Source organism: Biomphalaria glabrata, chromosome 1, assembly GCF_947242115.1.
Source record: "Biomphalaria glabrata chromosome 1, xgBioGlab47.1, whole genome shotgun sequence".
Taxonomy (NCBI): domain Eukaryota; kingdom Metazoa; phylum Mollusca; class Gastropoda; family Planorbidae; genus Biomphalaria; species Biomphalaria glabrata.
This window is the reverse complement of record NC_074711.1, coordinates 82,638,698-82,666,086: the sequence shown is the minus strand read 5'-3', so window position 1 is coordinate 82,666,086 and position 27,389 is coordinate 82,638,698. Positions and strand designations below refer to the sequence as shown.

At 32.5% G+C, this 27,389-nt stretch overlaps 2 protein-coding genes and 1 long non-coding RNA gene across 14 annotated transcripts in view; 2 read left to right on the top strand and 1 right to left on the bottom strand.

Annotated features, from left to right (window-relative positions):
* The window catches only part of LOC106074294 (protein mono-ADP-ribosyltransferase PARP14-like), a 41,269-nt gene extending 23,883 nt beyond the window's left edge, over positions 1-17,386 (top strand). For all 3 annotated transcript variants that reach the window (XM_056018129.1, XM_056018130.1, XM_056018131.1), the window contains 13 exons: positions 211-313; positions 865-977; positions 2,227-2,371; positions 4,103-4,222; positions 5,775-5,840; positions 6,155-6,334; positions 9,988-10,170; positions 10,339-10,505; positions 11,449-11,681; positions 12,069-12,238; positions 12,864-13,006; positions 14,453-14,630; positions 15,254-17,386. In XM_056018129.1, the coding sequence (XP_055874104.1) occupies positions 211-313; positions 865-977; positions 2,227-2,371; positions 4,103-4,222; positions 5,775-5,840; positions 6,155-6,334; positions 9,988-10,170; positions 10,339-10,505; positions 11,449-11,681; positions 12,069-12,238; positions 12,864-13,006; positions 14,453-14,630; positions 15,254-15,519 (2,067 nt within the window). In that variant the 3' untranslated portion in view covers positions 15,520-17,386. The remainder of the gene's footprint in view (positions 1-210; positions 314-864; positions 978-2,226; positions 2,372-4,102; positions 4,223-5,774; positions 5,841-6,154; positions 6,335-9,987; positions 10,171-10,338; positions 10,506-11,448; positions 11,682-12,068; positions 12,239-12,863; positions 13,007-14,452; positions 14,631-15,253) is intronic.
* On the bottom strand, positions 11,583-24,412 carry LOC129924234 (uncharacterized). 2 transcript variants are annotated; one of them, XR_008776232.1, is made up of 3 exons: positions 24,384-24,412; positions 12,522-12,790; positions 11,583-11,709 (listed from the first exon to the last, which is right to left on the bottom strand). It is a non-coding gene; the product is annotated as an uncharacterized LOC129924234 (long non-coding RNA). The 2 variants fall into 2 exon arrangements; XR_008776231.1 differs by lacking the exon at positions 24,384-24,412 and adding an exon at positions 14,421-14,475.
* LOC106074370 (protein mono-ADP-ribosyltransferase PARP14-like) overlaps positions 23,911-27,389 on the top strand; it is a 44,537-nt gene continuing 41,058 nt past the window's right edge. The window contains exons 1-3 of one of the 9 annotated variants that reach the window (XM_056018123.1): positions 23,936-24,036; positions 25,008-25,123; positions 26,960-27,142. In XM_056018123.1, coding sequence (XP_055874098.1) covers positions 25,087-25,123; positions 26,960-27,142 — 220 coding nt within the window. In that variant the 5' untranslated portion in view covers positions 23,936-24,036; positions 25,008-25,086. Of the gene's footprint in view, positions 24,156-24,472; positions 24,740-24,789; positions 25,124-26,959; positions 27,143-27,389 lie in introns of those variants that run through there. The other 8 variants (XM_056018121.1, XM_056018124.1, XM_056018119.1 and 5 more) reach the window with 8 other exon arrangements.

Genomic DNA, 27,389 nt, shown 5'->3' with positions numbered 1-27,389 from the left:
AGGAAAGCTAAATATAAAGAAAGATAACTGTGTCTGGCCTAACAGCAGATGACACTTAAAATAATGACTTAAATCATTCTTACAAACTTGTATAACATGTTTATTTACAAGATCAGAGTGGAAATATTTGTCTTATTTTCAACCATTAACATTTGTTTTTAGTGAATAATTGAACAATATCACTCATACAAACATTAATATTTATAACAGATGGAAGATTTAGTCTACAAATTGTTGGAACAAGCTATCAAGCTGCAAGCCACTTCTATTTCTATTCCAGCTTTAGGTACAGGGAATCTGGGTTACTCTTCAGGTAAATAAACATTTAAGCATGCCCATTTTTACAAACGTTTATTAAGATTACTTTTATGTTTGTTATTTGATCATGGTCAAATCTTGGTATAATTTGTGTTGCCCAATTCTTTATGATAGACTGTTATTGAATAAAAGATGTCTCTGTGCTTATAATTTGAAATAAATAATAAATCATTTTATTCTAGGGGATAGACACATGTGTTTAAAATGTGCTTAATATGAGCTGGCCTAAAGACATACAATTCTTTCATGAGTCCAAGAAAATACTGCAAAGTATTCAAATCAGTAAAAATATAACATACAAACTAGCATTAAACATTTTTGGATATATTGTCGATTGCAAAGGCTAATCAGTCTTGAGAAGAAATGTTGGTTTGCCATCAGGTTTATTTAGCAAGTCTGTTTTCTACTTCAATTTCTTTTCCCTTGTCATTGAGATTCCGGTAGCCCCATCTTTGAAAGTGACTGTGAGTATCCACTAAAGGAAGACATTCTTCTTGGTTGATAATTTGTGTCTGGTTAAGATCAAGGAACTTTTGTTTCTTTCAGATAATTCAGCCCAAGTCATTATTGAAACTATTGAGAAGTTTGCTTCAAGGAATTCCTCTTCTGATTTAAAAGTTAATATTGTTGTTCTTCCAAAAGATCAAGAAATTGCTAAAGTAAATATATGTTTTGTTTTTTTAATAGAGATAAAATTAGGTAAATTTGTCTATTTTTAGGGACCTTCAGTTGAGGGAGGGACATTAAACATACACTATGGTCTCCTCCATGATCTAAGGAAAATTTATTATCCAGATTGGAACATACTTTGTGCTTGATAAATTAGATAAACATTTTTGTAGGCTGAATTCTTTCTTAAAAAACATCTTGTGAATAATTATTAATAATTAATTAAGCAAAAAAAAAACAACACCTATTTATTTTACAAGTTTTATTAGAAATTTTTGTAAAAAATTTACAATGCCTAAAAAAAAAATGCTTATAGATAAAGTAATTAACTCTGTAAAATCAACTGAAAATTGAAACTCAGACTCTTAATCTTCAACATGGTGATACTCATTCTTAAAAACCCCTTTTAACTTTCAGACAATTACTCCTAAAAAGTAAATTTTAAATATAAATATAAAGCTTAATAATTAGATTCATCTTAATATCATGCATTAGCTAATGTAAAGTACAGTTTCATAGAGAAGTAAATAATATTGAGAGGAGGAAGGGGAAATGGAAATTATCCTGTCTGAGAAAGGGTAGTTATAGCAACCTGAATAAGATTTATGCCACCATCATCATTATCTAGGGTTCTAGAATCCTTAATACCTCAACTCAAGAAAGCTTAAAGAAACTAGAACAAATACAAATAGAGCAGTGAGATTAGAACAAATATTTCAATTTGATTAGAGTAACACCATTACTAATCACTAAACTTAGAGACACTCTAGGACAGAAAAATAAAAAGTAAAGTAGCTATAATACATAAAACATTGAACCATAATTTACAAATAGAAAAACAAAACTTAATTAAATACTCAGACAGACACAAAGATAGGGGCACATTTCTTATTCCATACACTAGAACAAATTTGTACAAGTGCTCCTTCTTCCCTAGTGCCATTAGAGAATGGAATGGGTTTCTTGAATCAGCCAGGATAACCAACGACTTAGCAGAGTTTAAGTCATTGATTGACATACATGACTAGATTAATGCATGAAATGCGTAAGACATAATTATCTTCTTTTTTTTGAAGTAAAGTTTGTAATATATAAGATAAGATCTAAGAATGAAATGAAACTAAAAAAAAATATAACAATCTGTTGGTCCATCAGCTCATTGAATCTATCCACTGTAAGTAATATTTCTGAATTTTGTTTTAATGACCAAAACCTTTTTGCTTTTGTAATTTTTTTCAGTCTTTCAACAAAATTTTATCTGCTGAAGGAATAATGGTCACTGGAGAAAGAGGAGCCCCTGGAGAAAGAGGAGCCACTGGAGGAAGAGGAGCCACTGGAGGACACAATGATAAAGAAAGAGAGACAAACAGCAAAAAAAATTTCAGTAAAAAAAAATATTTTTATAAAAGTGTATCTGGCTAGTCACATGTAGTTTTGATCCTAATAAATTAAGTGTAGCACTCATCCATCATACAACTCTCAATAACTGATGACACTTGATAAACTGGCTTCAATCCTTCTTAGAAACTTCTTATAACATGTTTATTAACAAGATCAGAGTGGAAATATTTGTCTTTATTTCTAGTCATGTCCAGAATATTATCTCTTACTTGTTCCTGGAAATTAGGTCATCACTGAGCAGGTCAGTGATTAGCCATTAGTAAAAAATATATACTTTAAAATGTAATCTATTTATTGACTTTATTGACAGTAAAATAAAGCAAGGAAGAAGACAACTATATTGGTCCAGCTTATCCTTTGTAGATTGCATGAGGGCAATGGAGGTCATAAAACTATCCTATGAAGCTTCAATAAAATTAGTAGGAATACATAATAACATGTCCCTACAAAGAGAATATTATTAGGATTTGATTATACTGCATTTGTCTACAAATTTCTTGAAACAAAAAGTACTGCAAATAACTTAATTAAGAAAGGTCAGCTCATAAGATTGTAACTGAGGCCTTAATAACTTTATGCAAGTCCTCATATCTTGCCAAATGTATTCAACAAATTTATAATAGACCACCATCGAAAAACAACTTTGTTTGGAAGAGATGTGGGAAAATATACAGGTCGCAACTTGGTTTGTGTAGTCATGTGAAACTGCACTCATCCTTAATCTTTGTAATCAAAGTCCTTTCCATTACATTTATAATAGATGTTGGTACATTGTGAATCTGTGGGGAACAAGAAATCTGACAAGAGCTTTAAAACAAAAATTTAGGTTGAGAAAGTGGTGTTGACTAACAATGAACTGAAGCTTGAAGAGTTAAACCTTTTTTGAAAGTTCTCTGAAGTCTAGCAACAATACTTTTGTTGTCTGTGGTGTCAAAAATAATGCTTCATGCCATTTCTCCATCCATTGTAATCATCCAAGGACAAATATTCTCAGTTTATCCACTATCTTATGCCCAAAAACCATGAGTTAGAGTTCTTGTGGATTCCTCATATAGACCAACAGATGTTCTCTATTGTTGATTCTTCTCCTGTCAAAATCCAAGCAATTCTTTTCCAGTGATCAGTTTTTCTTTCCATGCCTAAACTTTGCATCAATAATCACTTGATGCCAACTTCCCTATTGTGATGGAATGAATGCATCTCATCCTTTTTTTCACTTGAGTTTTACAAAACTTTTGATGCTTTACTTGTTGACAAGAACATTTTGAAACCAGTTTGGCAGCAGATTTTTTTTTTTTTGTTGGATTCTTTCTCTGTTGAAGTGATAACTTTTCTGCTCTTGACTTCTTAATATTAGTATCACTTATAAACTTTTGCACTTGGCTTGTTTATGATTCTAATAAGCTTCTTTAACCAGGAATATCTGCTAAATATCAAGGGAAAAAAAAGAAACAAAACACCAAAGTTACAAGGCAAAAGTTAATCTCATGTAACATCAGGAAATTTATGTTTTGAAAACACACATGTATAGATACACAGATTGGTCTTTTTTTTTTACAGATTCTCTATGAGCAATTTTAGCACATCTATCAAAAGACAGTAATTGTAAACTGTACATGTTTTCTCGCAGATATATAAATGTATGGACTGGTAGAGAAAAATTGGCTCCATTATTAGCTACTTCAGCATAGTAAATTGTAACCATTTTTTTTAGGCGGCATCATAAAGTATGGAAGTGTTAGTCTTAAGATTAAAAAAGGGGACATCACCAAAGAAAGAAAGACTGATGTGATTGTAAATGGTATCAAAGATTCCATGGATCTCTCACACTCAGGTAATGCTGATGTAATTTTTAAAATATTTTTAGAAATTTGTAATGTTTTTTATGCATAACTATAAAAATTGTGTCCATCAAATTAAGGTATTACGCTAACCACATCTGAATGAAAGGGAAATTTGTATAACAAAATATAGTAAAGTACCCCTTTTAGACCTGCAAGCTATTGGGCAGACCCGTCATTCCTTCGATGGACTTGGTGCTGATCTAGTGTCTTCATTTACTGTAACTACTGATTTTTATCTAGATCTAGAATTCTAGATGATTGTGGTCGAATCAGTCTCTATTTCACTATCATTAGTAACATTGTAATCATTTTCTAGATCTAGTTCGTAATCATTGAGGATATAGTTCACTGCTTCATGCAAAGTTTATTTTTTTTGATTAGCCTACGATTACCTGAATCAATAGAGTGACTTTTCATTTTGTAAATCAATTTATCATTTAAAAAAAATACGAAACTCATGGGCGTGCTATTATTCTCTTTACCATAAGTCGAATAGTCCTATGTGACAAGTTTTTTTTTCTTTGCATTTTTAATTAAGGACATTAGCTTTAAGGTAAGGTGCACAAGACCAATATATCAGGCTGGCGGGGCGTGGATTTTTTTACCCACAGACAGATAAATCGGGCTGGCAGGTTCAAAAGGTTAAACAGCTGAAAAAAAAGTTAATTATAATTGCAGGTTAATCATTTATTTGATAGGTAACTTTAATGTACTTTTTTCATGAATTAAAAAAAAGCATATTGATGTTAATATAAGTTTTGTTTCTTGCTTTTATTAAATTTCAAATATAATAATTAATCCTGCTTTTCAAAGATGTGTTCAAATTAAGTAGCTAAAAATAACTTGAAATTTCAAAGAAATTATTTTTGAAGTTATTATTTCTGTAAATGATTATTTATTAAACCTTTTTATTTTGTTTTCATATGTAAACTTGCCAGTTTTGCCCCATCAAATAATAATAATAATATTATAAGAACTGAAGGAATAAAAATCATTGAACCAACCGAAAGGTAGTGTTTACTGAACAACAAACTAACTTGAAAGTAGGGATAAAGGAAAGTAATGCTCGACCATATTAAGTTATTTTAGCTCTTTGATTCTATCATCATCATCAAACTCCATTTGAGTGAGGGCTTGAGAGGCTCAAATCCTCTCTTGCAAAAGCCCTGGACAGAAACCCTGCTGTCTTGGGTAGTGCATAAATGTCGTCATACAGGTTGAGAATGTTTGGTTTCCCAGACCTGATTCTATAGTACTGTTACCGTTATGGCTAAGCAGATCTTTCAAATATTTCTTTCTTAAATGTGGCTCACAAAGATTATAATGTTAGTTACCTCCATGACACATTTATAATATTATTATAAATTTTTATTTTATAATTATTTTTATTTTTGGACTGCAAACCATGTGAAATGCTGCACTCCGCAATCTTGGATATTAAGCCTTAATATTATATTTAGTAGGCCACTGATATTTCTTAACAACATACCAACTTACCAAATAACGAGGTAAAGACTATCATTAATTTTTGGTATTTTTTAGGCAAGGTTTGCAAGACATTACTAAATATATGTGGACAAGAACTGCAAGATGAATGTCTTTCAAAACGTAAGCTACCTATTGTTACTTATTTTTAACCTGGTGCCATGACCTTTAGTTTGGACAAGTCATTAGATGTTTTAATATTTTCATCCCATTGAAGCTTTTAGTTTTAAAAGCAAAACAATTTGGGACTAAAGAACTAAAGTCAAAGTGACAATGTTTGACTTACAGACAAACACTTTGCAACCAACACATGCTATGATTATTTCAACAATAGTCTTCTCTTTTTGTATGATTAAATTATTGTATTTTATATATAAATGTATACATATTAAAAGTGTTAACATTTTATTTTATTTGTTCAAAAATATATTTTAAAGAAAATGAAATGAGGTCATGTGGTGTAGTTGTAACTTCAGCACCCAAGCTACAGTGCAAAAATATCATACACATCAGCCTAGATCAGTTTTCCAGATGTTTGGATAAAGGTGTTACCAAAGTTCTGTTGGAGGCAGACAAGATTGGTGCTTCAACTTTGTCAATGCCAGTTTTGGGTGCAGGTTAGATAAAAGATAGTATACCTGCCCTTTTTACAGTATACCTGCCCTTTTTACGTTCAGCATATATTAAGCTAGTTGAAGTTTGTTATCTACTAGTCTGTGATTGAATAATCATCTTGATAGGCTGACATTTGTACCTTCTAAAGAATTAAAAGTGTTCTGATGAGTTGTTGAAAATGCAAAAGATTAATCAGATATTTCCAAATATTGAATGGTTTTATATTGCTCACTTGCTCATTCGTCTCTTGAGACATAAAGTCCAACAGACAGAGAGACTCACTCATAGCAACATAGCAAAAAATCAACACATACATTCTCAGTATGTTCATTCACACATTTGTGACATGCATTAAGCTAAAAATTATTTAATTCCTTTTACATTTACAACATTTGAAAAGCCAATAGAGCTAATTAAACCACCTATTGTATTTGTAATTAAAGTAATACAGCTTCAGATCTTGCTGCTTTAAAGGGATAAATCAATAAGTATGAGGTCATTAAAGGGGCAATGTGGCTAAATGGTAAAGCACTTGACCTCCAAACTTATGTATCTTGAGTTTGAATCCAGATAAAAGACTGATTTTTTAATTTTGGGATGTTCAGGACATCCATCCAACTCTAATGGGTACCTTAGTTTGGGAAAGTAAAATTGGTTATTGTGCTGGCCACATAACACCCTTGTCAACCATAGCAAAAGATGAGCTTTACATCATCTGCTTCTTGGATCACCAGCAGGGGCAGACTGGCTATATGGGCAGACTGGCTATATGGGCAAACGGGCAAATGCCTGGTGGGACGGTACAAAATGAGCCGGTCTGGTCGCCACCAAAGAAAAAAAAATTTCAATGCAGACAACTTAAAATGAAAAGTGACATCAGCAAGACATAAAGACCTGAAAACGTTTTCTTGTTTTTTTTTAATTCTTATTTCAATAAATTTTGTTTGAAATTCAACAAGAATATCCACACAAAAAATACACAATACACTGTACGTATTATCATTTGTAAAACGTTATACCGTACTTTCTGCTATGCACAAGCTCCATGGACTGCTTTGATGTCTTCGAGGTTGTGTTTGGCATAATCATTTTGCTGGTCCCCATGGGCCTTTGATGGCACTCCTATTTGTTTTTTGCTCCTTCCCTCCCCCGTCTTTTAATGGTTCCAATGAAATTTAACCAAAAAGAGGGATGAGAGAGGTTAAGTTAGAAAACATTGATATAATGCAGCAAAAAAAAAAAAACACAAAAAAAAAAAGATAGGCACGACAATTAGCTCTCCTTAATAGAAATTAGCACATACACACAGCCGCAAAATTGCAAACCACCCAACTTATTCACAGCTCAATATGGGTATAAAGCTATACTTTCTGCAATTTGAAAAGAAAAAGTAAGTTTCTTTTTGTTTATTTTTAATAACATAGATCTAACAATACTACACTTAGCCTAAGGCTTACAAAAAAAATTATTATTTAATTAAAAAATAAATCTAGATCTAAATAAATTTTTATATTATTATTATTATTATTATAGCTTTTATATAACACTACTTTCATGCTTATAGCATACTCAGAGCGCTTTGGTCCAATCTCATTTGTGGATCAGTGGGGGGGGGGGGGGGTATCTAGGAGTTGGTTTCCGTGCTGCCTTTAGGCGCTCAGTAAACACAACTCTGCCCCAGTCGGTAGCCAAAACAAGCCAATTTCATGCGCACTACGCCTCTTGACCACGCTTCCCACATTATAATTAATGGCAAATTTATGCTTAGTATGAAGTCATTAATGATGAGAATTATTAGATCTACAATAATTACAATAATTTATATAGCGCTGTCACATCCAATATTTAATGAAAAGAGATTTATATTTAAATAATGGGTCATGGTATATTCATATACATATCACGTTTTTGAGAATGTACTAGGAGGAAGCATGACTAGATTGGCACATGAAATGCGTAAGACGTAACAATCTTATTTTTGAAGTAACATCTGTAATCTAAGAGTAATACCAAAAAGCTTCAAACTCATTTGGCTTCTATTGTATTGTTTATAGTTTCCAGACTACATACATGTATAAATAGAATACATTATGTAATCCTATGAATGCATACATCCAGTTTTTGATGCATTATCAAACTATATATATGTTGTAGAGAATTAGGCTTACACCTATAATATAACACATGGGCGTAGCCAGGAGGGGAGTCTTCAAACCATCACTTGCCTCAGACCTCATTGTCTGAAATGGAAACTTAAATTTACTTACTGCCCTAGTGCAGCCAACTTAAGAAAACTACAGTCACCAAATTACATATATATGAGCGTAGCCTAAATGGGTTTTGTGGTTACCCTCCCCCTCCAATACATTTTACCATTTTCTACCAGTTGCTGGACTATATTGAATAGCAGATTTGGTTTTTGATTTTTTTTTAGCGGAAGAGTTGCAGGCTAGTTGCACAGTAGTTACCTCAGAATATGCATTTTTAAAGCTTAAAATAACGAAAATAATGCTTGGTTCCGGGGGTTTGCCCCGGACTCCCTAGCTGTCCTTTGGCGGTGTGTACTGTCTTTCCACTAATTATAGGTAGTCTAGGGTAGAAAAAACGTTTGAAAGAATGAAAGATCAGAATGTAATGAAGATTAATTACATATTATACACACACACTAATATATACATATATATATATATATATATATATATATAAATTGCGGAGTGAGTTAAAAATCCCCCTTCCCCGAAAATATATGACATGCCATTTGTGGGCCGGTTTATATGGTAATGCCCAGGCCGATTTTGATACCCAGTCCACCCCTGATCACCAAGTATGAAAAGGGAGCTTTATTTGTATACTGTGTTATAACTTCATTATTTATCTAGAGGTGAGTCCTCATCCCTAGTTATAGAAACAGACTTTAATATGAGATTTAATTTGAAGGAACATCCAAAACATTTTACAAACATTGAATGTTAATAAGGTCCAATATTTACTAACACAAATGCCAATAATAAACTATTATAGTTTATTAAAATACATTTTTACAAAGTCAAAACAAGAACATAAAACTAAAATGCTATTTAACTTTGGTTAGCCCTCTGTTTGTGATCCCTTTTCAATAAAAACATAAAAAACCTAGAATAGATGCGAAATAGAACCATGACAATTTATAACATAATCATCTTCTTTTTTGAAGTAAGTTCTATATTATATAAGATAACACATTTGACTATTGTAACACCATTTGTAAAATTACTAAATTTAAAAACATTTCAGGACAGAAGAATAAAAACTGAAGTAAGCAATAATACATAAAATACATAATATTTAAACACTAAACCATAACTTACAAATGTAAAACAACAACATATAAATACTCAGAAAGATATAAAAATAAAGGTACATTTCTTATTCTATTTGCTAGGACTAATTCATACAAGTCTCCTTCTTTCTTAGCGCCATTAAAGCATGGAATGGGTTGCCTGAATTAGCCAGGAAAAACAATGACTTATCAGAGTTACAGTTTGTCTATTAACATTCACAACTAGATTAACTAATACAAATGTTTAAGATATAATTTTCTTTTGAAGAAATATCTTTCATTTATAAGAAAAGATTTTTTAAATTCATATTTTTATATTAACTCCGCTTTTTTCAGGTGCACATCATGCGAATGTTGAAGGCATAAAAAAATCCATCCTTGGTGCCATTGAACAGTTTGGTAACTCCAGAGCAAAAAAGTTAACTAAGATAAAGCTTGTTATATTTGACCCAAACGTACTAAGCATCTTTATGTCACATTTGGCTGCAAATGATCATTTTTCTCCAAGTGATTCAAAAGGTTTTTCTTTCTTTTACTTTGTATTTTATTTTGTAAATTGAATAGATAACTTTAGAAGTGAATTTTACTTTTTTTTTAAATTTATTATTTAAAAAATGATAATAAAAACTATTAGCTTATTTATTTCAAAATTACAATAGTTCACAAGCTTTTTTTTTTATTCAATAGCTAAAGGATCACACAATGATGAATCCAAAAAAGTGGAGCTTAAAATGTATTCAGATGATGAAACTGAAAGAAGCTTAGCAGAAAAGGAGCTTATCAGAAAATGCAAGTTAGCATATGAAGAAAAAAAGGAAAAAATAGATAATTTACAGCGACTAACCCCTCAACAGGTAACATCATTAGATGGCATGTAATACAAAAAAGTACACTGTTGTGACACAGTTATTATACAGCATGTGTATCTTATCTTATCTTATATAATACAGACGTTACTTCAAAAAAGAAGATGATTACGTCCTACGCGTCATGCATTTAGTCATGCATGTCTTAAATTTGTATTTGTACAGATTTGTTCTAGCATATGGGACTAAATTTAGAAAGCCTTCAGGACAGAAGACGCAAAAGTAAAGTAGCAATTATACATAAAATACTAAACCATAATCTTCAAATACAAAAAAAAATTTAATAAAATACTCAGAAAGACACAAAGGAAAACCAGTGACTTGGCAGAATTTAAGTCATTGGTTAATATGCATGACTGAATGAATGCATGACGCGTAGGATGTAATCATCTTCTTTTTTGAAGTAACGTCTGTATTATATAAGATAAGATAAAAAGATAATTACATTAATTGAGGGAAAAGTAAAGGCGGTTGGTCATTGTGTTTGTCACATGACCTCACACCCTTGTTAACCATGGTCCACAGAAACAGATAACCTTTACATCATCTGCCCTATAGACTGCAAAGTCTGAAAGGGGAAACAGCTTACAATATTATCACCTTAAAACTAAGACAACAAATGCAAAATAATTTGAGGGAAATAAATAATGACCATATACCAACAAGTGATAAGTGATATACGAGCTTATTTGCACTTTAAAAAAATTTAAAACATTTTTAGATCCCATAATTTATAAGATAATGCAAAAGTATAAAACGGGGAAATTATGTTTAGAAATATAAAATGGTCTATCACTAAAAGTTAAAAAAGTACAATCTCTTACACTGCATTTTTGCTTAATTATTTCAACAAATTCACATTTTCTTTTTCAATCTCCCCCTTCTAAAAAGTTACTGCTTAAGTTTTTTTTTTTTGGGATCAATTCTGTAGATTAAGGATGTAGTAACTCTAGGCCTTCAGAGCAGAATAAAAGTCAAAATACAAGAACAAGAATTGATAATGAAAGGATTCAAATCTGAAGGACCGTATAAAGTTTTAAAAAAGGTGAACAAATTAGTTTTTGAAGCAGTTCAACATCATCACAGGTCACTGATGCAGGCAATACCCTCATCCATAGAGTGGCAGTATAAACAGGGAGATAGGTGGCGCAACTTTGACTCTACGTAAGTACCTCAACTCTTTTTTTGAATTCTGAAAGTAAAAAAAAATATTTTGCTCAAAGAAATAAGTAGAACCAAAGTTTGAATTAAGCTAAATTCTTAAGATGCTTTTGCTGCAAAAAGATGGCTGTGCACTATGTGAACCAGACCTTTACAACAGGAGCAAATTGTATTGTGTGCATATCTTAGTACTGGTAACTTTTTTTTTTTTAATTTAATATTTGATTTGGGTACAAAAAAAAAATAATCTACTTTTAATTTGCAATCAAGAATAGCCTTATTAAGGATATAAAGCATTTTGAAATGTTTTTATTTTTAGAAATTTTAATCTCCTTTTAATTAATCAAAGTATTTTGTTAACATATTGGCTGCAATTACTGTTTTTTTTAGAATGAACATTGAAATTGAAAAAGCCAGTAAAACGAAAGCCAGTAGGTTTGAAATGAAGGATGCCAAAGGGAGAAAAATTGAAATTGATTTTGAAGGGATGAAGGAAAGTTTTCTTGATGAACATGGAAGGAAATCTACATTTTTCATCAGACGTTATGACAAATCACAATGTATGTTTTAGATAATCAACATTTTATAATTTATAAAAAAGCCAATTCATTTTTAGACTCAAAACAAATCTTGAGTATCAATATAATTTCAATCCATCCTACATTTCATTCATAAACTTTTAACTTACATTCAACTATTAAATTAAACATTTTATAGTAGAAATGGATAAATCTTATCATGGGAAAATACAGTCCAATATATTTTTTTATATTTGATGATCCGAAGTAGATTGAAAAAAAAACTTTATCTATATTTTGCAGACATTAGAAATAAAATGTCTACCTTTCCTTCTCAAATGGTGTTTACACTACTCGTACTTGCTTTGTTTTACATGTTTCGGAAATTCCTTCAGATTTGAAGATAGTTACATCCTAGAACAAATCTCCCACAGGATGACAGAGTGATGGTGGTGGACAAGGTCGGAACCCTAGGCCATACTGACCATCAAACGACAGTTCAGAGTGCATACCACAATCTTGACTTGCCTCAGTCATATTAGTTGAAAGTCCTCCTTGTCTCTCTTGTTGTAGATCATACTTGTCTTTCGTAAGCTGATAAAATATTAGTTACATATTTGAGACTTCAAATTTTTATTCTTAACAAATAACTTTTTTTTATCAACAGCTGGTGAGCCATTGCCTAAAAAATGGGATAAAATGGGTCCTACAGAAAATTTAAAGATTGTTAAAGTACACCCTAAAAGTCCTGAGTACCATAAAATAGAACAATTTTTTACAACAAAAGGAGCAAATTTTCCAGTCAAAAAGGTTAGAACATCTTTGATCTTTTTTTTTGAATATATTCATGAATCCATAGAATGTGTGTGCCATATTAGCTTTTGAAAGAATGAAACACAAAATCTCCAGTTTTCAATTTTTGAAAAAAAAAAAAATATTCCTGATTTTTTTTATTTAATTTTGTGTGTATCAAATTGAATAAGAATAAGCTGTCAATATGTTTTTCTAAGCTATATTTAATGTTGTTTTAATCTCTTTGGAAGTAGTGTTATTAATTATATAATCATAGTTCTTAATTCTTTAAACTACCAGAATACATTATTTCTATTTAATAAATATAAACTACCAGAATACATTATTTCTATTTAATAAATATGACAAATATAGACCAACTGTAGTTACATATATTAGTGCCCCTTCTTCCCTAGTGCCATTAGAGAATGGAATGGGTTGCCCGAATCAGCCAGGAAAACCAACAACTTAGTTGAGTTTAGGTCATTGACTAACATGCATGACTAGATTGAGACAAGGTCCACAGAAACAGATAACCTTTACATCATCTGCCATATAGACGTAAGCCTTTACATCATCTGCCATATAGACGTAATTATCAATATGCTGAAAGATGTTTTGAAACACCCAAAGTATAGAGAGCCTCTTGTGAATACAATCAGGAATTTTTTACTGGCAGTCATAGGGCTCTTGGACCTATAACACTAGTCCTCAAATTTAGATAACTTCCTAAGAACATGATGAGAAGTCCAAATAGAAATCTAAATCATTCCCATTTACAAAAAGCAAAAAGATTGCATGAAAAGACAGACGCAGCACTCTTGGATGCTGCATAAGGAAGACTTTGGAAAGAATGATTCACATGGGCTTAACAAGAACAAAACACATGATAATATAATAAATGGTAAATTATTTAAACTTTATTTCTGTGGAGCTTAATTCCAACAGGTTAATATAAGGAAGCTTAAAATAGAACATGGCCTGAGTGATATTTATTTTAAAAACCTCAAATCTCAAAAACGCATTGCAGAAAATCTTCATAATACCAGTCAGGACTAATGGTCTGATTCAAATGTTTTATATCTGGCTATAGTCAATATTTGCAATATATTATGTTGCTGTTGCTAAATTTGATTGTAATAATAATAATTAGTAATAATCATTGTTATCTGTGCAGTGAGCTTTTTCTTTTAAATTCATTTGAATTTTAATTTGCATTGTTTGAAGACAAAGAATCAGGATTTGAAATCTCAGTGAAGACTGAGATTATTTATTCAACACAAAACTGATTCCAACTACATCGTTATTAGATATACCTGACATCAGGTGGGGAAAGTAAAGGTAGTTGTCATTAGCAGTTTGTCACAGAAATAGATTACATTTACATTATATGCCTCAGACTGCAAAGTCTCCAATTAAAATTCTGATTTACCTTGTATTATTATTATTTTTTTATTCTACCAGATTGCTCGGATTCAAAACAAAACTCTATACCAGCAATACTCTGTTAAAAAGAGAGATATAGAATTAAACAATCCTAAAGGTCATCAGAATGAACAAAGACTATTTCATGGGACAGCTTCGAAGCCTATTCCCCAAATTAATGAAAATGGATTTAATAGAAGTTACTGTGGTGTGAATGGTGAGTCATTTTCTTAGGATGCATTTAATTTTCATAAAATGCTAATGAAAACAAAAATACCTCCAGCAAACCTCAATATGATTGGATGTTTGGCTGTGTAGTTTGCACTCTGGACTGTTAATTGATGTTCCCAGGATCAAACTTGACTACTGACATCCCATGTCAACCCACAGGAGTTTAATCATAACCTATTGTGGGATGACATGGGATATCTTGAAGGAACATCCACTATTAACTAGTCAGCTGATCAATATTGTTTAATTTGACAAAATGTTTATTTGTCAACAAATTTTTATATTTTATTAGATGAAAAATAGAAACGTTTGCCTTGGAAAAAATTTAGCTGTATTAAATTTCTAGTATAACAGCATTTGGTTTGTTTCATTTCTATTTGTTTTTAGTATTTGGCATATAATGCTAAATTACTACTCTTTGATTGGCACTTTTGGAGTTGACAAAAAATATCTCTATTTTCTTTCACCATTCTGACGCATATGTCTATGTGACTACCTGATATTTAATCTGCTTAAGGCTTTAATGAGCACTGTGATGGTGATGTGCTGTCAACAGTAATACAAACAATAAATATTTCTTAAAACTTCACCGTTTTATTTTTTTCTCAGGAACCGTCTTTGGTAGTGGTGTCTATTTTGCTGCAAAGTCATCTTATTCAGAAAATTTTGCTGTTCCAGATTTTCATGGCAACAGACATATGTATGTAGCTAGAGTCTTAACTGGTGAAAACATCAGGACTGATTCCAGTACACTTCATCTTCCAAACAAACCCAGAAGTGTTAGGCCCTATGACTCTGGTGGGGATCCCTCTCAGGGGATCTATGTTATATTTCATGATGCTCAGGTCTATCCTGAGTACTTGATCACATTTTAAAAACTGTCTTCTGGCATCTTGAGAAGCCAAAAACTTTAGAACCATGACAACATTTTAGTAAAAAAAATAAAGATATTCTCTTTTTTTTTTTAAATAAGATAAATTTAGTTCAATAAATAAATTATATTTCTGTTTATAATTTTAAAAAATCTATACAAATTATTACTTTTTATTGTAATGTATCTTTTGCCTTGTATTTTTTCTTTGTAAGCTTTTGATTTATTTTATTTCATTAATATTATAAAACTTTTCCTATTTATTAAGAATTGAGTTTCTGCATCACTGTTTGGTGTATACAATTCTGTTATGTTGAATTACTACTTTCTCAGATTTTTTTTGGAATGCAATTATTTCTCTATTTATCTATTTCCATATATATATCTAGGAATATATCTATAAATATATATATATATATATATATATATTTATGATCTTTTCATCATCTGTCTTATAGCTCTCAATATCTGAAAGTGGTACTTTATTTTTCCTTATATACATAATAATTGGGGTTGTGGAGCCAGAGTAGTAAAACAAATAAAAAATAAAATAAATTTGTTTTGCAATATGAAATGATTTTTTTTAAAGATCTATATCTAGATAAAGCTTTGAAGAGCTGAAGGATAGTGATATAGTGTATGTAGAATTATTTTTTGTCAAATGCATGGGCCAAGGTATACGTGAGGGAAACTGCTATGTGATGAGTTTTTACATTAGTTAGATGACCAAAAAAAAAAAAGTCAAAGTAAACCCCCAACCATTTCAAGGAGGTAAAGTATAGGCCTAAGTAACAGGAAATGTTAGAATATACAGACCAAGAGTAGGTGTAGGAAAGTAGACCTGTTAGGCCAAACTTTTTTCCTTTGCTTTTTTTTTTTTTTTTTTTCATGTAATATTGAATTGCCCATAAAGAATAAAGCGACTATATGTCTTTGCACCCTTTTAGAGAAACATAAACTAAAGAACTTAAGTTATTGATCAAATCTTCAGGGTTTTTTGCTGTCATAGTTGGCAGGGCATGAATGAGGTGAAAGGGCGTGAGCTCATGTTGGAATATTAAAATGTTTTTAGGGCATGTCAGAATGCTGTGATAAACTTGAAATTGGTATATAGCTTATACAAAGCTTCTTTAAAATTACTACATTACAAGGGTGTTGCATGAGCATTGAAGATACAAATACTCTAAGAGGCTGAAAAAATATAGAGGTAAAGGTTATGGCAAGTTATTCATACATGTTAATTAATTACATGGTATCAAAAGAACATAAAATATTTATAGAATCAACAACAAAAATCTTAATGACAGAAAAAAGACACAAGGTATTTTGTCACATTTGGTCTGCTCTTTTTTTTTTTACTCTAAAACATGTGTAGGTGATTTTTATAGGAAGTCAGTATTTTTCCATTATGATGTTACAATGTTGTGCTATCTGAGCTTACTGATATGTAATAAGATATATTTAAGTTAGCATAAGTCTTATATACCTTGAGTTTTACGCATGACTACCAAAGCTTGTTTTGTTCTAAAAAAAAATAAATTATTGGTGTAGGAATCTTCCAAGCAAACTCCACTGCCAAAATGCTTAAAATATTTGCTACTTCTTAGCATTAAAAATCTATTATGCACATTTTATGTTGCTGTTTTTTTCTTAGGTATTTATAAATGAATAGATCTCTTTTTGTGACTTGTTATATTTACAGTTTAGAATTTGTTTTTTAGCATTTAAGTGTAAAGTTAATACTAGATAATATGCGCAGACTTCCCATTATTGTATTACACTGAAGCATATTGATTAATATGATAAATTAACATGTTTTTTCTACGATCATTACAATAAAATGTTTTATCAGCCTTTAAATCAATGTATAATCAACTTGTTCCTTCTTATTCTTAGTAGTCGTATTTTTGATTACATAATAGACCTATTTTCTTTTAACTTTCATACAACACAACATGAAAAATCGTTTGTATCAACTTTTTACCTAGTACAATGCAGTTGTACAAAGCATGTACCCGAAGACAGTCAGAAATAAACAAATTGCAAAAAAATGTATAAAAAAAAAAAAAAGACTGAAGTGCTGCACCAACCTCCTTCAAATAAATGTCACAGAACCAGACATTCTCATAGGTGGCCAGAAACTAGCAAATGTTTAAAAAGTTTGCCTGCCCCGTAAGCACCAATCCACAGACGCCAACCTAGATGATGAGATGTTGCACGTGCCAGTGCTGCTTTTGGCAGACTTGAGCATATCCTCAAAACTGAAAGTCTACAGCGCTGTATAGTGCTCCCCTCACTCTTGTATGCATCTTATATTCCCGCCACATAAAAGACACATAAAACACTAAACCATAATTTACAAATAGAAAAACAAAACCTAATAAAATACTCAGACGCAAAGTTATAGAGGCACATTTCTTATTCGATATGCTAGGAAAGTTTTCACAAGTCCTCTTCTTCCCTATGTTCAGTTAGAAAATGGAATGGGTTGCTTGAATCAGCCATATAAACCAAAGACTTAGCAGAGTTTTAAGTCACGGATAAACACTCGTGACTAGATTGACTAATGAAATGCGTAAGACATAATTATTTTCTCTTTTGAAGTAATGTCTGGAATCTAATAGATAAAGAGTCATCCAGGGTCATTGAGTTGCCCAAAGATCCCATTTCCGGACACAATAAGGCATAGGTTCTCAAACTTTTTTTGACCCGTGGATCCCCTTAAATAGTCGAAACGTACCAACAGATCCCTAAGTGAAACAGCTGCATAAATTTAAGACAAAAAAATGTGCTGAAAGCCTGTTTATTAAGATTAATTAAAGCTTTCGTTCAAAGTAAAAGTCTTAAGAAATTCATGACTTAGATGAGGTTGATGAGAATTTATGAGTGTATTTATATATATAGTCAGTTTCTTTCATGGGCATAGCCAGGGGGGGGGGGGGGGGGGGTTCTTAGGGTTCAAACCCCCCCCCCCCCGAAATGAAATCCCCCCCCCCGCGGGGGGGGGGGGGGGTCGGAATTAAGTGACTGATTTTTGCTTTCATTTTGTTTATTTTAGGTGAGATTTTAATACTAAATCATCACTTAATTAACACAGCACAGCCGAGGGGGTTTTGAGTTAAAAAACCCTCTTCCAGGGAGTTTTGAGATTTAAAAAACACCTATCAGGGGGTTTTAAGATACAAATCCCTCTACCTAGGGGGCTTTGAGTTTAAAACCCCCTACAGGGGGTTTCGAATTTTAAACCCCCTACCAGAGGTTTTTGCAGTTAAATCCCCCTCTTCTATAAAACAAAACAAAAAAAATGCAAACAACAATCCCCAAATTCCAACAGCACAGTTAAAGATTTTAAAATCCCCTCCAAAATTTACGATAAACCCCCTCTTCAATATAAAAAAAAGCAAATTACACACTCAAAATTCTATGAGCGTAGCCAAAGGGGTTTTGAGTTTAACCCCCCCCCCCCCTCCAGTTGGGGTTTGAAGCTAAAAAGCACCTCTTCAATATAAAAAAAAAAGCGAATTACACACTATAAAATCTATGAGCTTAGCGAAAGGGGTTTTAAGTTTAAATCCCCCTCATCCAGATGGCTTTTTCTTTAAAGTTTAAAACCCCTCCAGATGGTTTTGAGTTTAAAATTCCCCTACAGAGCGTTTAGAGTTGAAAACCTCTCTCTGCAATATTATTTTAAAGTAAACTAAGTCACAAAATTCTATCATCGTAGCTAAATGGGGTTTTGAATTTAAAAAAAAACAACAAAAAAAACTCCAGAGATTTTTTAGTTTAAAATCCCTCAACAGATGATTTGACGAAAAAAAATTCCTTTTCGATATAAAATCTAAAGCGAAATACTGGCATGGATAATTCCAAGAGCGTGGTCAAGAAAGGTTACAAATTTCTACCAGTGGCTTGGGCTCCATTAATAAAGTGTGAATAGTCTTCTGCCGAAATTGAAAAACATTAAATGTGGCTCAACAAAGATGGCTAAGACAGATTTTAGGAGTCAGTTATAGAGATCGGGTCTAAATCAAAGAAATCATATGCCGAACTGGGAGTCGAATCCTTAGTAAGGTTGTGACAGAGCGTCGCATGAGGTTTTGCGGGACATGTTCTCCGACAAAATGAATTACGCAAAATAAAAGTTTCGGTAACAGCTTGCCGGAAAATGCGCCGAACGGCGCGAGAGGGTCTAAGTCAGTAAGAATAGCACATTAGGTTTGTGAAATAAAAATTTTTAATAGCAAGATAATGCACTGTAGATACCTCAGAATATGCATTTTGTTGGCTTTCAATACCAGAAATAGTGCTCGGCGGCGGGGCTTCGCCCCGCGCTGGGGGAGCGCTGCGAACTCCCCCAGACCCCCTTGCTAGCAAGGGCGGGGAGTCTACAATAAACAATAAACGTCTTCCGAAAGGGTCAGAATGTAATAAAGATTAATTATGTACACACACACACACACACACACACACACACACACACACATATATATATATATATATATATATATATATATATATATATATATATATATATATATAATTTTTTTCCGTGGGATTCCCCCCCCCCCCCAAAAAAAAAAATCTTGGCTACGCCCAGTGTTTCTTTTATTTGTGATGAGTTTTATTACGGCAATATGAATCCATGGTGAAGGCTACCTAAAATAAGAAGATGGGAATTAAAGCAGTCAACTTCAGTACAATGACCAATAATGCAGACTTGAAAACTGGAATCTGTTTTGGTAAAACTTGTTTTTTTTTTTGTAACTAGAATTTGTCTTATCCTTGTTCAGACATCAAGCTCGTCGTCTGTGGATACTTCCCCGGGCATGCTATCCTGCCTCATAGTGGCGCCCGATCGTAAGAGGAAACGATTAGGTTAAACGGTAGCAAAACAAGACTCCCGTGGGGGTGCCTAAGGGGGTGCGAGAGCATCCTCATTGCATTGCGCGGAGTTGTAAAAAAAGGTCCCACAACCTTGTCACAATCCAGGCGCTGTTCCTCAAGGGGCCGTTACATAAATGGCGTGTCCCGCACAGTTAGCCTGGTATAGAAAAGGAAAGTGGCGGGGGTCTTAGTGTATGCGGTCTCTTGCTGCGAGTCTGACCCACTTGTGTACACTGTTCTCATTCAGACCGATAAGATGGAGCTCTTGTTCACTTTTGCTGGCCTAGAGTTCCAAGAGCCGAGGGCTCAACTCTACCTGACAGTTGAAGAAGAAGAAGTAGAAGTGGCTACTTCAAAAAGCCGCTTCTGTATTAGTATGGATTCATCTTTGATTTAGATCCGACTTTGTTCATGCAACTCAACAAAGGGAACAATAACAATACGTTTCACCTACAGCTTTCATTGGTTTAATGGCAGCTAAAACACTTACATTGACCAACAATTACGATGGCTAAGTCTCTTTTTATCAACAATACGTAATAACTTTGGTCTATGGCGGTGTTGCCCAAAATACGGCATGCGGGCCGTGACTCTATCCGGCCCGCAAGACGTCAGCACAAAAGGGAGAAAATCTCCTCTACAAAAAAAAAAAATCTTTCCCTACGTTATCTTTATGAGATCAAAACATAAATAACTGATGCAGCACTCTTGGTTTGAGATGAGTTTGTAAGATTACATCTAATAGAATTGATGAGAATATTTATCAAAATATAAAATAAATGGTTTACTAATTCCTTTGTGGGCCGCGACACAATTATTGGAATTTAAAATGGTCCGCCGGCAGAATAAGGTTGAGCATCACTGGTCTTGGTAATAACGCTTTTTAGCGGCCCCCGTTGTTATTTTTTTTCATAAAAAAACACGTTACACCACTTTTACAACTAATTACTATTAATAGTAACAAACACGGGAAGCTTTTTTTTAGTAGGGGAAATAACTATTTAGCATACTTTTAACACATTTATGCAAATGGTCTTAGACTTTTTGTCAAAAAATATTTTACATTTGTATTGCTAATTTATGTAAGTTATGTTATATTAACGACTACATTTTACACACAAAAATGTTTACTTTATTTTTTAAAGAGAAACAGTCTATGCATATAAGTTGGGCATAATTTAAAACAACAATTAATTAGTTTTTCATATTAGCGCGTGAACTGCAGTGCCACATACGATACCAAACCACAGAACACAACTAAAGGACATTTTTTTTATAAATTTACGGCGTTACGGCCAAACGGAAGGGTATAACTACCCTAAAACATAGATCATACCCTGAGGAGACAACAATAGACAGATTTTACTCACAGTAACTTGTAAATTATTTAGAGTTACACACATTCATGAGACGCTAGACTAGACTATAGACCAAGAAAAAGTCTTTGACAGAGTGGACCACGACTATCTCTTTAGGATACTAGACAAGACAAACATAGACAAGTCCCTAACAAAATATATAAATTTGGTCTGCACAGATGCCACAAGTCAGCTAATTATCAACCAATCTCTTATTGATCGGATCCCCATTAAAAGATCGGTCAGGCAAGGGTGTCCCCTTTCTCCTTTTTTTTTATTCATCATCTGCCTGGAACCCCTATCAGAAAACCTTAATTTTAGGTTAGACCAAGAATTCAGGTATTAAAATCCCAGGGACAAATCCCGTAGTTAAAATCAAAAAGGCCTATGCAGACGATTTAATAATAATAGAGAAAATTACACTTTTTGGGAGGGCGAGCGGGTCTAATATTAATAACCAGAAATCAGCCATAAAGGGGTTAGGTAGATGGGATACCCCCCCCCCCCCCAGTTTTCCCTTTTAAGCTTAGGATAGAAAAAGAGATTAAAATCTGTGGCATCGTGTGGACCAAAAACCTGGCACTTAAATTTACATTAAAATCAATGGAATAAAATAGCAGATACGATAAAGAAAATAATTAGAACCTTTCAATATATGGGTACAACAATTTTTGGAAGGGCCATTAAAGTAAACAACCTGATAGTGTGTGGGGGGGGGGGAATAAGGAATAGTGGTCAATTATACACACACGGACGCATTCACGCCATTGCACAATAAACACATATTATAACTCCGAAAGCACGGGAGCTGGTGGCCTACAGACTGATTTACGAAATGACCCCAATAAAGAAGAAGGGTAGAGACAGGGCAGCCCAAAAATACACATGTAAACTATGTGGGGTAGATAATGACAAACCAGAAAAAAATTCGTTTGGGGAGTGTCCAAACTTCACCATTGTGAGAGAAACTCTGTCGAACATTTTAAATGCCAACAGTCTGACCAAGGTCAACATAGGTATAGCAATATTTTATAATAAAATACCCAAAGCAAAAAGTAAAACTTGATTTTGTTAGCAGAGTGTAGAATACTTATATGGAACATGTATTTAACAGCTACTTATAACAACAAAATCCTAAATAGAATTGTAGATCATATATAAGGATTATACAATGTAGGAGAGAAAATGTTAAATTAAAAAAAAATAAAGTAAAATGTACATTAAAGTAAATGAAATGAAAATTGAAATGTATAAGAATTTAAAGACTATATTTAATCAAGAGGAAAATTCCCCCTTTTTTTTTACAAAGAAAAATATGTAAATGTATCTATGAGGAGATAGATGTGCTATTTCTTTAGCATAAAATACTGTGAAGTGACTAAAACAGAAGATTGGACCTAAAAATTACAAACAAACATATGTAAATGTATCTAAAAGACAGGAAGAAAGCCCACAAAAGAGGCAAAGAAAAGAGGCCTAGGGCCCAAGGATTCCTATGAGCACTGGACCTCATTCACCAATCGTAAACAAACAACATTTACTCACGTGATCATATTGATAAAACAACGAAAAAACTGTCACGTGATAGCCACTGTGTATTAAAATTAGATCGTATTTGTATAGAAGAGATAGAGAATGTTGTTTGTTTACGATTGGTGAATGAGGTCCAATAGCGCCAACGCTGATGAGGTTTCCTAAAAAAAATTACGGAAATGTGTTTTCTTGAGGATTTGAATAAGAGATTGACCCTTTACAAAACAACAATTTGATATTCATTATAAGACATCAGTTAGGCCAGGTTCACATCGAACTTTAAATTTACATTCACTTTCACTTATCCTTTGGTCTGCTGGGGCACCACATAATCAAAGATCTGTCAACCTTCTTTCTTCATACTTCTGTCATTTGTCTTTGATAGAATTTTTTTTCTGGTATATGTTCTTTTTAACTGCCTGGCTGGACCACTTCGGGGGCCGATTTTGAGTTTGAGTTTCTACACAAACTGTCTTTGTAACCTTGTTACCTAGTTTGTTTAAATTGTGCTCTGGTGCGCCTGTGCAAAGCAGTTACGTTATATAGGTCTGGGTTTTTCTCCGTAAAAAATAAATAAATAAATAAATAATAATTATTTCGGAAATTCCCGCACTGCAGTATTTCTATCAAGATAAAAGTCTAAAATTTTGGGAAAATACAGAGTTCTAAGTCAAAACTGAAACGACCACTTCTTGAACTTCCGACTGGAATAGATCTATATAAATAGATATGACAATCTAATTCAAGTAAATCTAGCATTAGTCTTAGATTTATGCTCGTAAATTAGTAAATATTTTCACTTTCAGATTGTCAACCAAACAAAGCTAAAAAAAATATAATAAAGCCTAATTCATTTGGTTAAAAGGTAAAAATCACTGAATTGACAATCATGTCATTCATGATCATGAATGAGAAATGAGACAGAACTGAGAATGCTAATCGATATCTTATATCTTGTCTTGATTCAAGTATAAATATTAAATACTATTAAATAGATCTAGTAAATTCTAGTATAAGTATAATACTAATAATAGTATAATGAATAATGATGATCATGTGAATGTGATCATTATTTGAGTAAAGAAGAACTAACCTAGATCTAGTCTTAAATATCTATAATTTATAATATATCTAGATCTATCTTTAGATACGGATTAATCCGATCAAAGTGATTCAAAGACTGACAGAGTAGTTTTGATTCAGATCTGTGTGAATCTGGATTAGACCCTGCATGCCCTATGATTCGAGGCCCAATGCCTACTACGTGCTAGATTATCTAGGTCTATCTCTAGATTTAGATCAGACATCAAAGTCTCTATCAGCCAATAGAGTGACATAGACTATTTGATTTGTCATTGTGATGATTGTGATATGTGTTGTCTGTGTCACTATGAACTCTATATCTAGAATCTAGACTGACTAGACTAATCTAGAGTCTAGAGTGACTAAGTAAGAGTCTAGCTGCTATAACTTATAACTATTTAAGTTTTTAACTACTATACTATACTATTAATAGTATTATACTTTATACTATAAGGAAATTTAAATAAAGCCTGGCAGGAGTCTGGGCCTGGATAATGGATTGGAGTTATACACTCATAAGTTACACTGATAGTAGGCTATACTGATATCTGAGTCTACAATATATATAGTCAATCTAGAAATCTAGATATAGACTAGATCTAGTAGATGTTTATATTATATTATACTTATCTAGATTCTAATAGGCAATAATCATCTATTTCACTTGAGGACATTTTAAACATCACAAAACTACCAGACCTAATGAGAATAATATGTTTATTCTTCGTCAAATAAATAAAATGCTAAACAGTAAGTTGTTACTTTAAAAACTCTAGTAATAGCAGGCCAATTTTAATAATGCAGCTGGTAGAAATAAATTTAACATGTTTCTGATTTCATATATATATAGGCTAGTATACTTTCATGTGTGGCGAATTAAAGGTTTCTAATCTAGTTCTTTTTCATGTCTTACAAATATATAACAAAAGCATTAGATCTAACAGAATGGCCTGTATATATTTGCATGTAAACATGTTTCAGATATTTCTTCAGAATTGGAGATTATTAAATCCTAGCCTAAAAATGCAGGATGGTAGGGGATGGTGGTGGGCAGGGTTTGAGCCATGGACCATTGAGATGACATTCCAGAGTGCATACTACTTGACCAGGCAGCCTTATGTATAAAATATATATATGGTTCTGCAAGGCTATCATTGCCAGAAATGGTACTTAATGGATATAAGCACTCCACTACCTATAAAATGCTTTCTAATGGCATGCATCTCAAGTAGCCTCTGACAACTAGTTCAACTCCCGCCTTCACATATGGCTCCGATATTGAGTCCAGTGGAACTGTCTTCACTAACAGGAGAAGGGGCAATAGGGAGTAACTAGCACCTAAACCTGTAAGCTTTGGGCTGAAAGTGCTCGTTAGCCACAGAGAAGGACCCCAATCTGTAACACCACTTGCAGCTCCTTTGTATACATCAGCTGCTTGGAGAGGTGGGAAATGATGTGGTAGACATCATTCCAACTACAGCTAATTGCCAGGCTATCATCTCATTTCCATAGGATTATCCATAGTTGTTTTGCGACTGTTGTCATATATTACATATATGTAACGGCTATAAGATGACCATTAAAACACACTTGTTATTTTACAATGGCTTATACTTAATTACAGTGCATATATTATATATGATATCAAATATATGTCAGGTTTTTATTTTATATTCACTGATGCCTCTAACTTATCAGTGAAACCATATTAATCATTGACCTAAGAAACAGTCTGATGCTTTCTAAATGTCGTATTGTGAAGCTGACAATTTCTTTCTAATGCAGACTATAGGAAAGCTATAAAGTCCTTTATTTACACTGTAATGATCCCGATGGCAAATTCAATCTACATCTCTTGTATTAGAAGGCATCATAATAGTCGTCTTATGATGCTTATTATATATTGTTTTGCAGTTTGGCTTATTACTTTGTTATTTATAAGTAATCAATTATGTCTACATGTTAACTAGCATTATGATTGTAAACATTTAATCGAATTGGAAATAAACCATCCTGGATCAACACTTCATTATTTGAGACTCCTGCACAAATTTTGAGTTTTATAACAATATATAACATTTTATTTTAGGTTATGCTTCCTCATTACATCACATTTGTTTTAGTAAGTGTTGTTATCTACCTAAGTAAGTCTTAGGCCGTAGCTCTTGTGTATGTGGCCTGAGCTCACTAGTTTTCCATACAAACTGTCCATCTTCTTAATGTTTCCAAGTATTTAAGATCAAACTTTAATGTGTTTACCCAGTGAGTTCCAATTGCCAGCCTCCTGAGAGATATGAGAGGTTATATATATTTACCAATTCATTGCCATCTATTTTCTTGTTAACAATTTTTTTAATAGTTAATTTTACCACACAAGACTTTTAATCCTGAGGGCAACTTATTCTTAGATTATTCTCTTTCTTACTCTACCTAAACTAAGTTCTCATTATGTGCTCATGAATTTTCTCCTAAAAAAAAGATTCATAAGTTTCACTTTTTTTTTTCAGTCAGGTACAACATTTTTAAAAGTAACAATTATTATCTTGTTAGAAATGAATTTCCTGAAACTTTGTGTTTGATTTATAGGCACAGTTGAAATGTCAGATAAAAAAAGAAAGCTGAACGTTGAAGGCGATCTTGGGAATATCACGAGAGACCAGTTAAATATACTTTTCAAAAACAAAAGAGCTCAAGGTGGTGGACCAGTTGAAGATGTCCAAATATCAGAAGATAAGAAAAGTGCTGTTATCATTTTTAAGGATCCAGAAGGTGAAATAAAAATAATAGTCATGTCATTGTAATAATTTATTTTGTCTTAGACTACATGATCAAAGCTATTTAAAAAATCCGAAAAAAGTTCAGAATAACGTTTTATAATGAATATTTTGATAAAAATATATATGAAAGTTAATTTTTTTTTTATGAATACAAAATGTGATAAAGATATTCTATATTATAAATAGGAGGCGAGGTGGCTTAGCGGTAAAGCGCTTGGCTTCCGAACTGAGGACCGGGG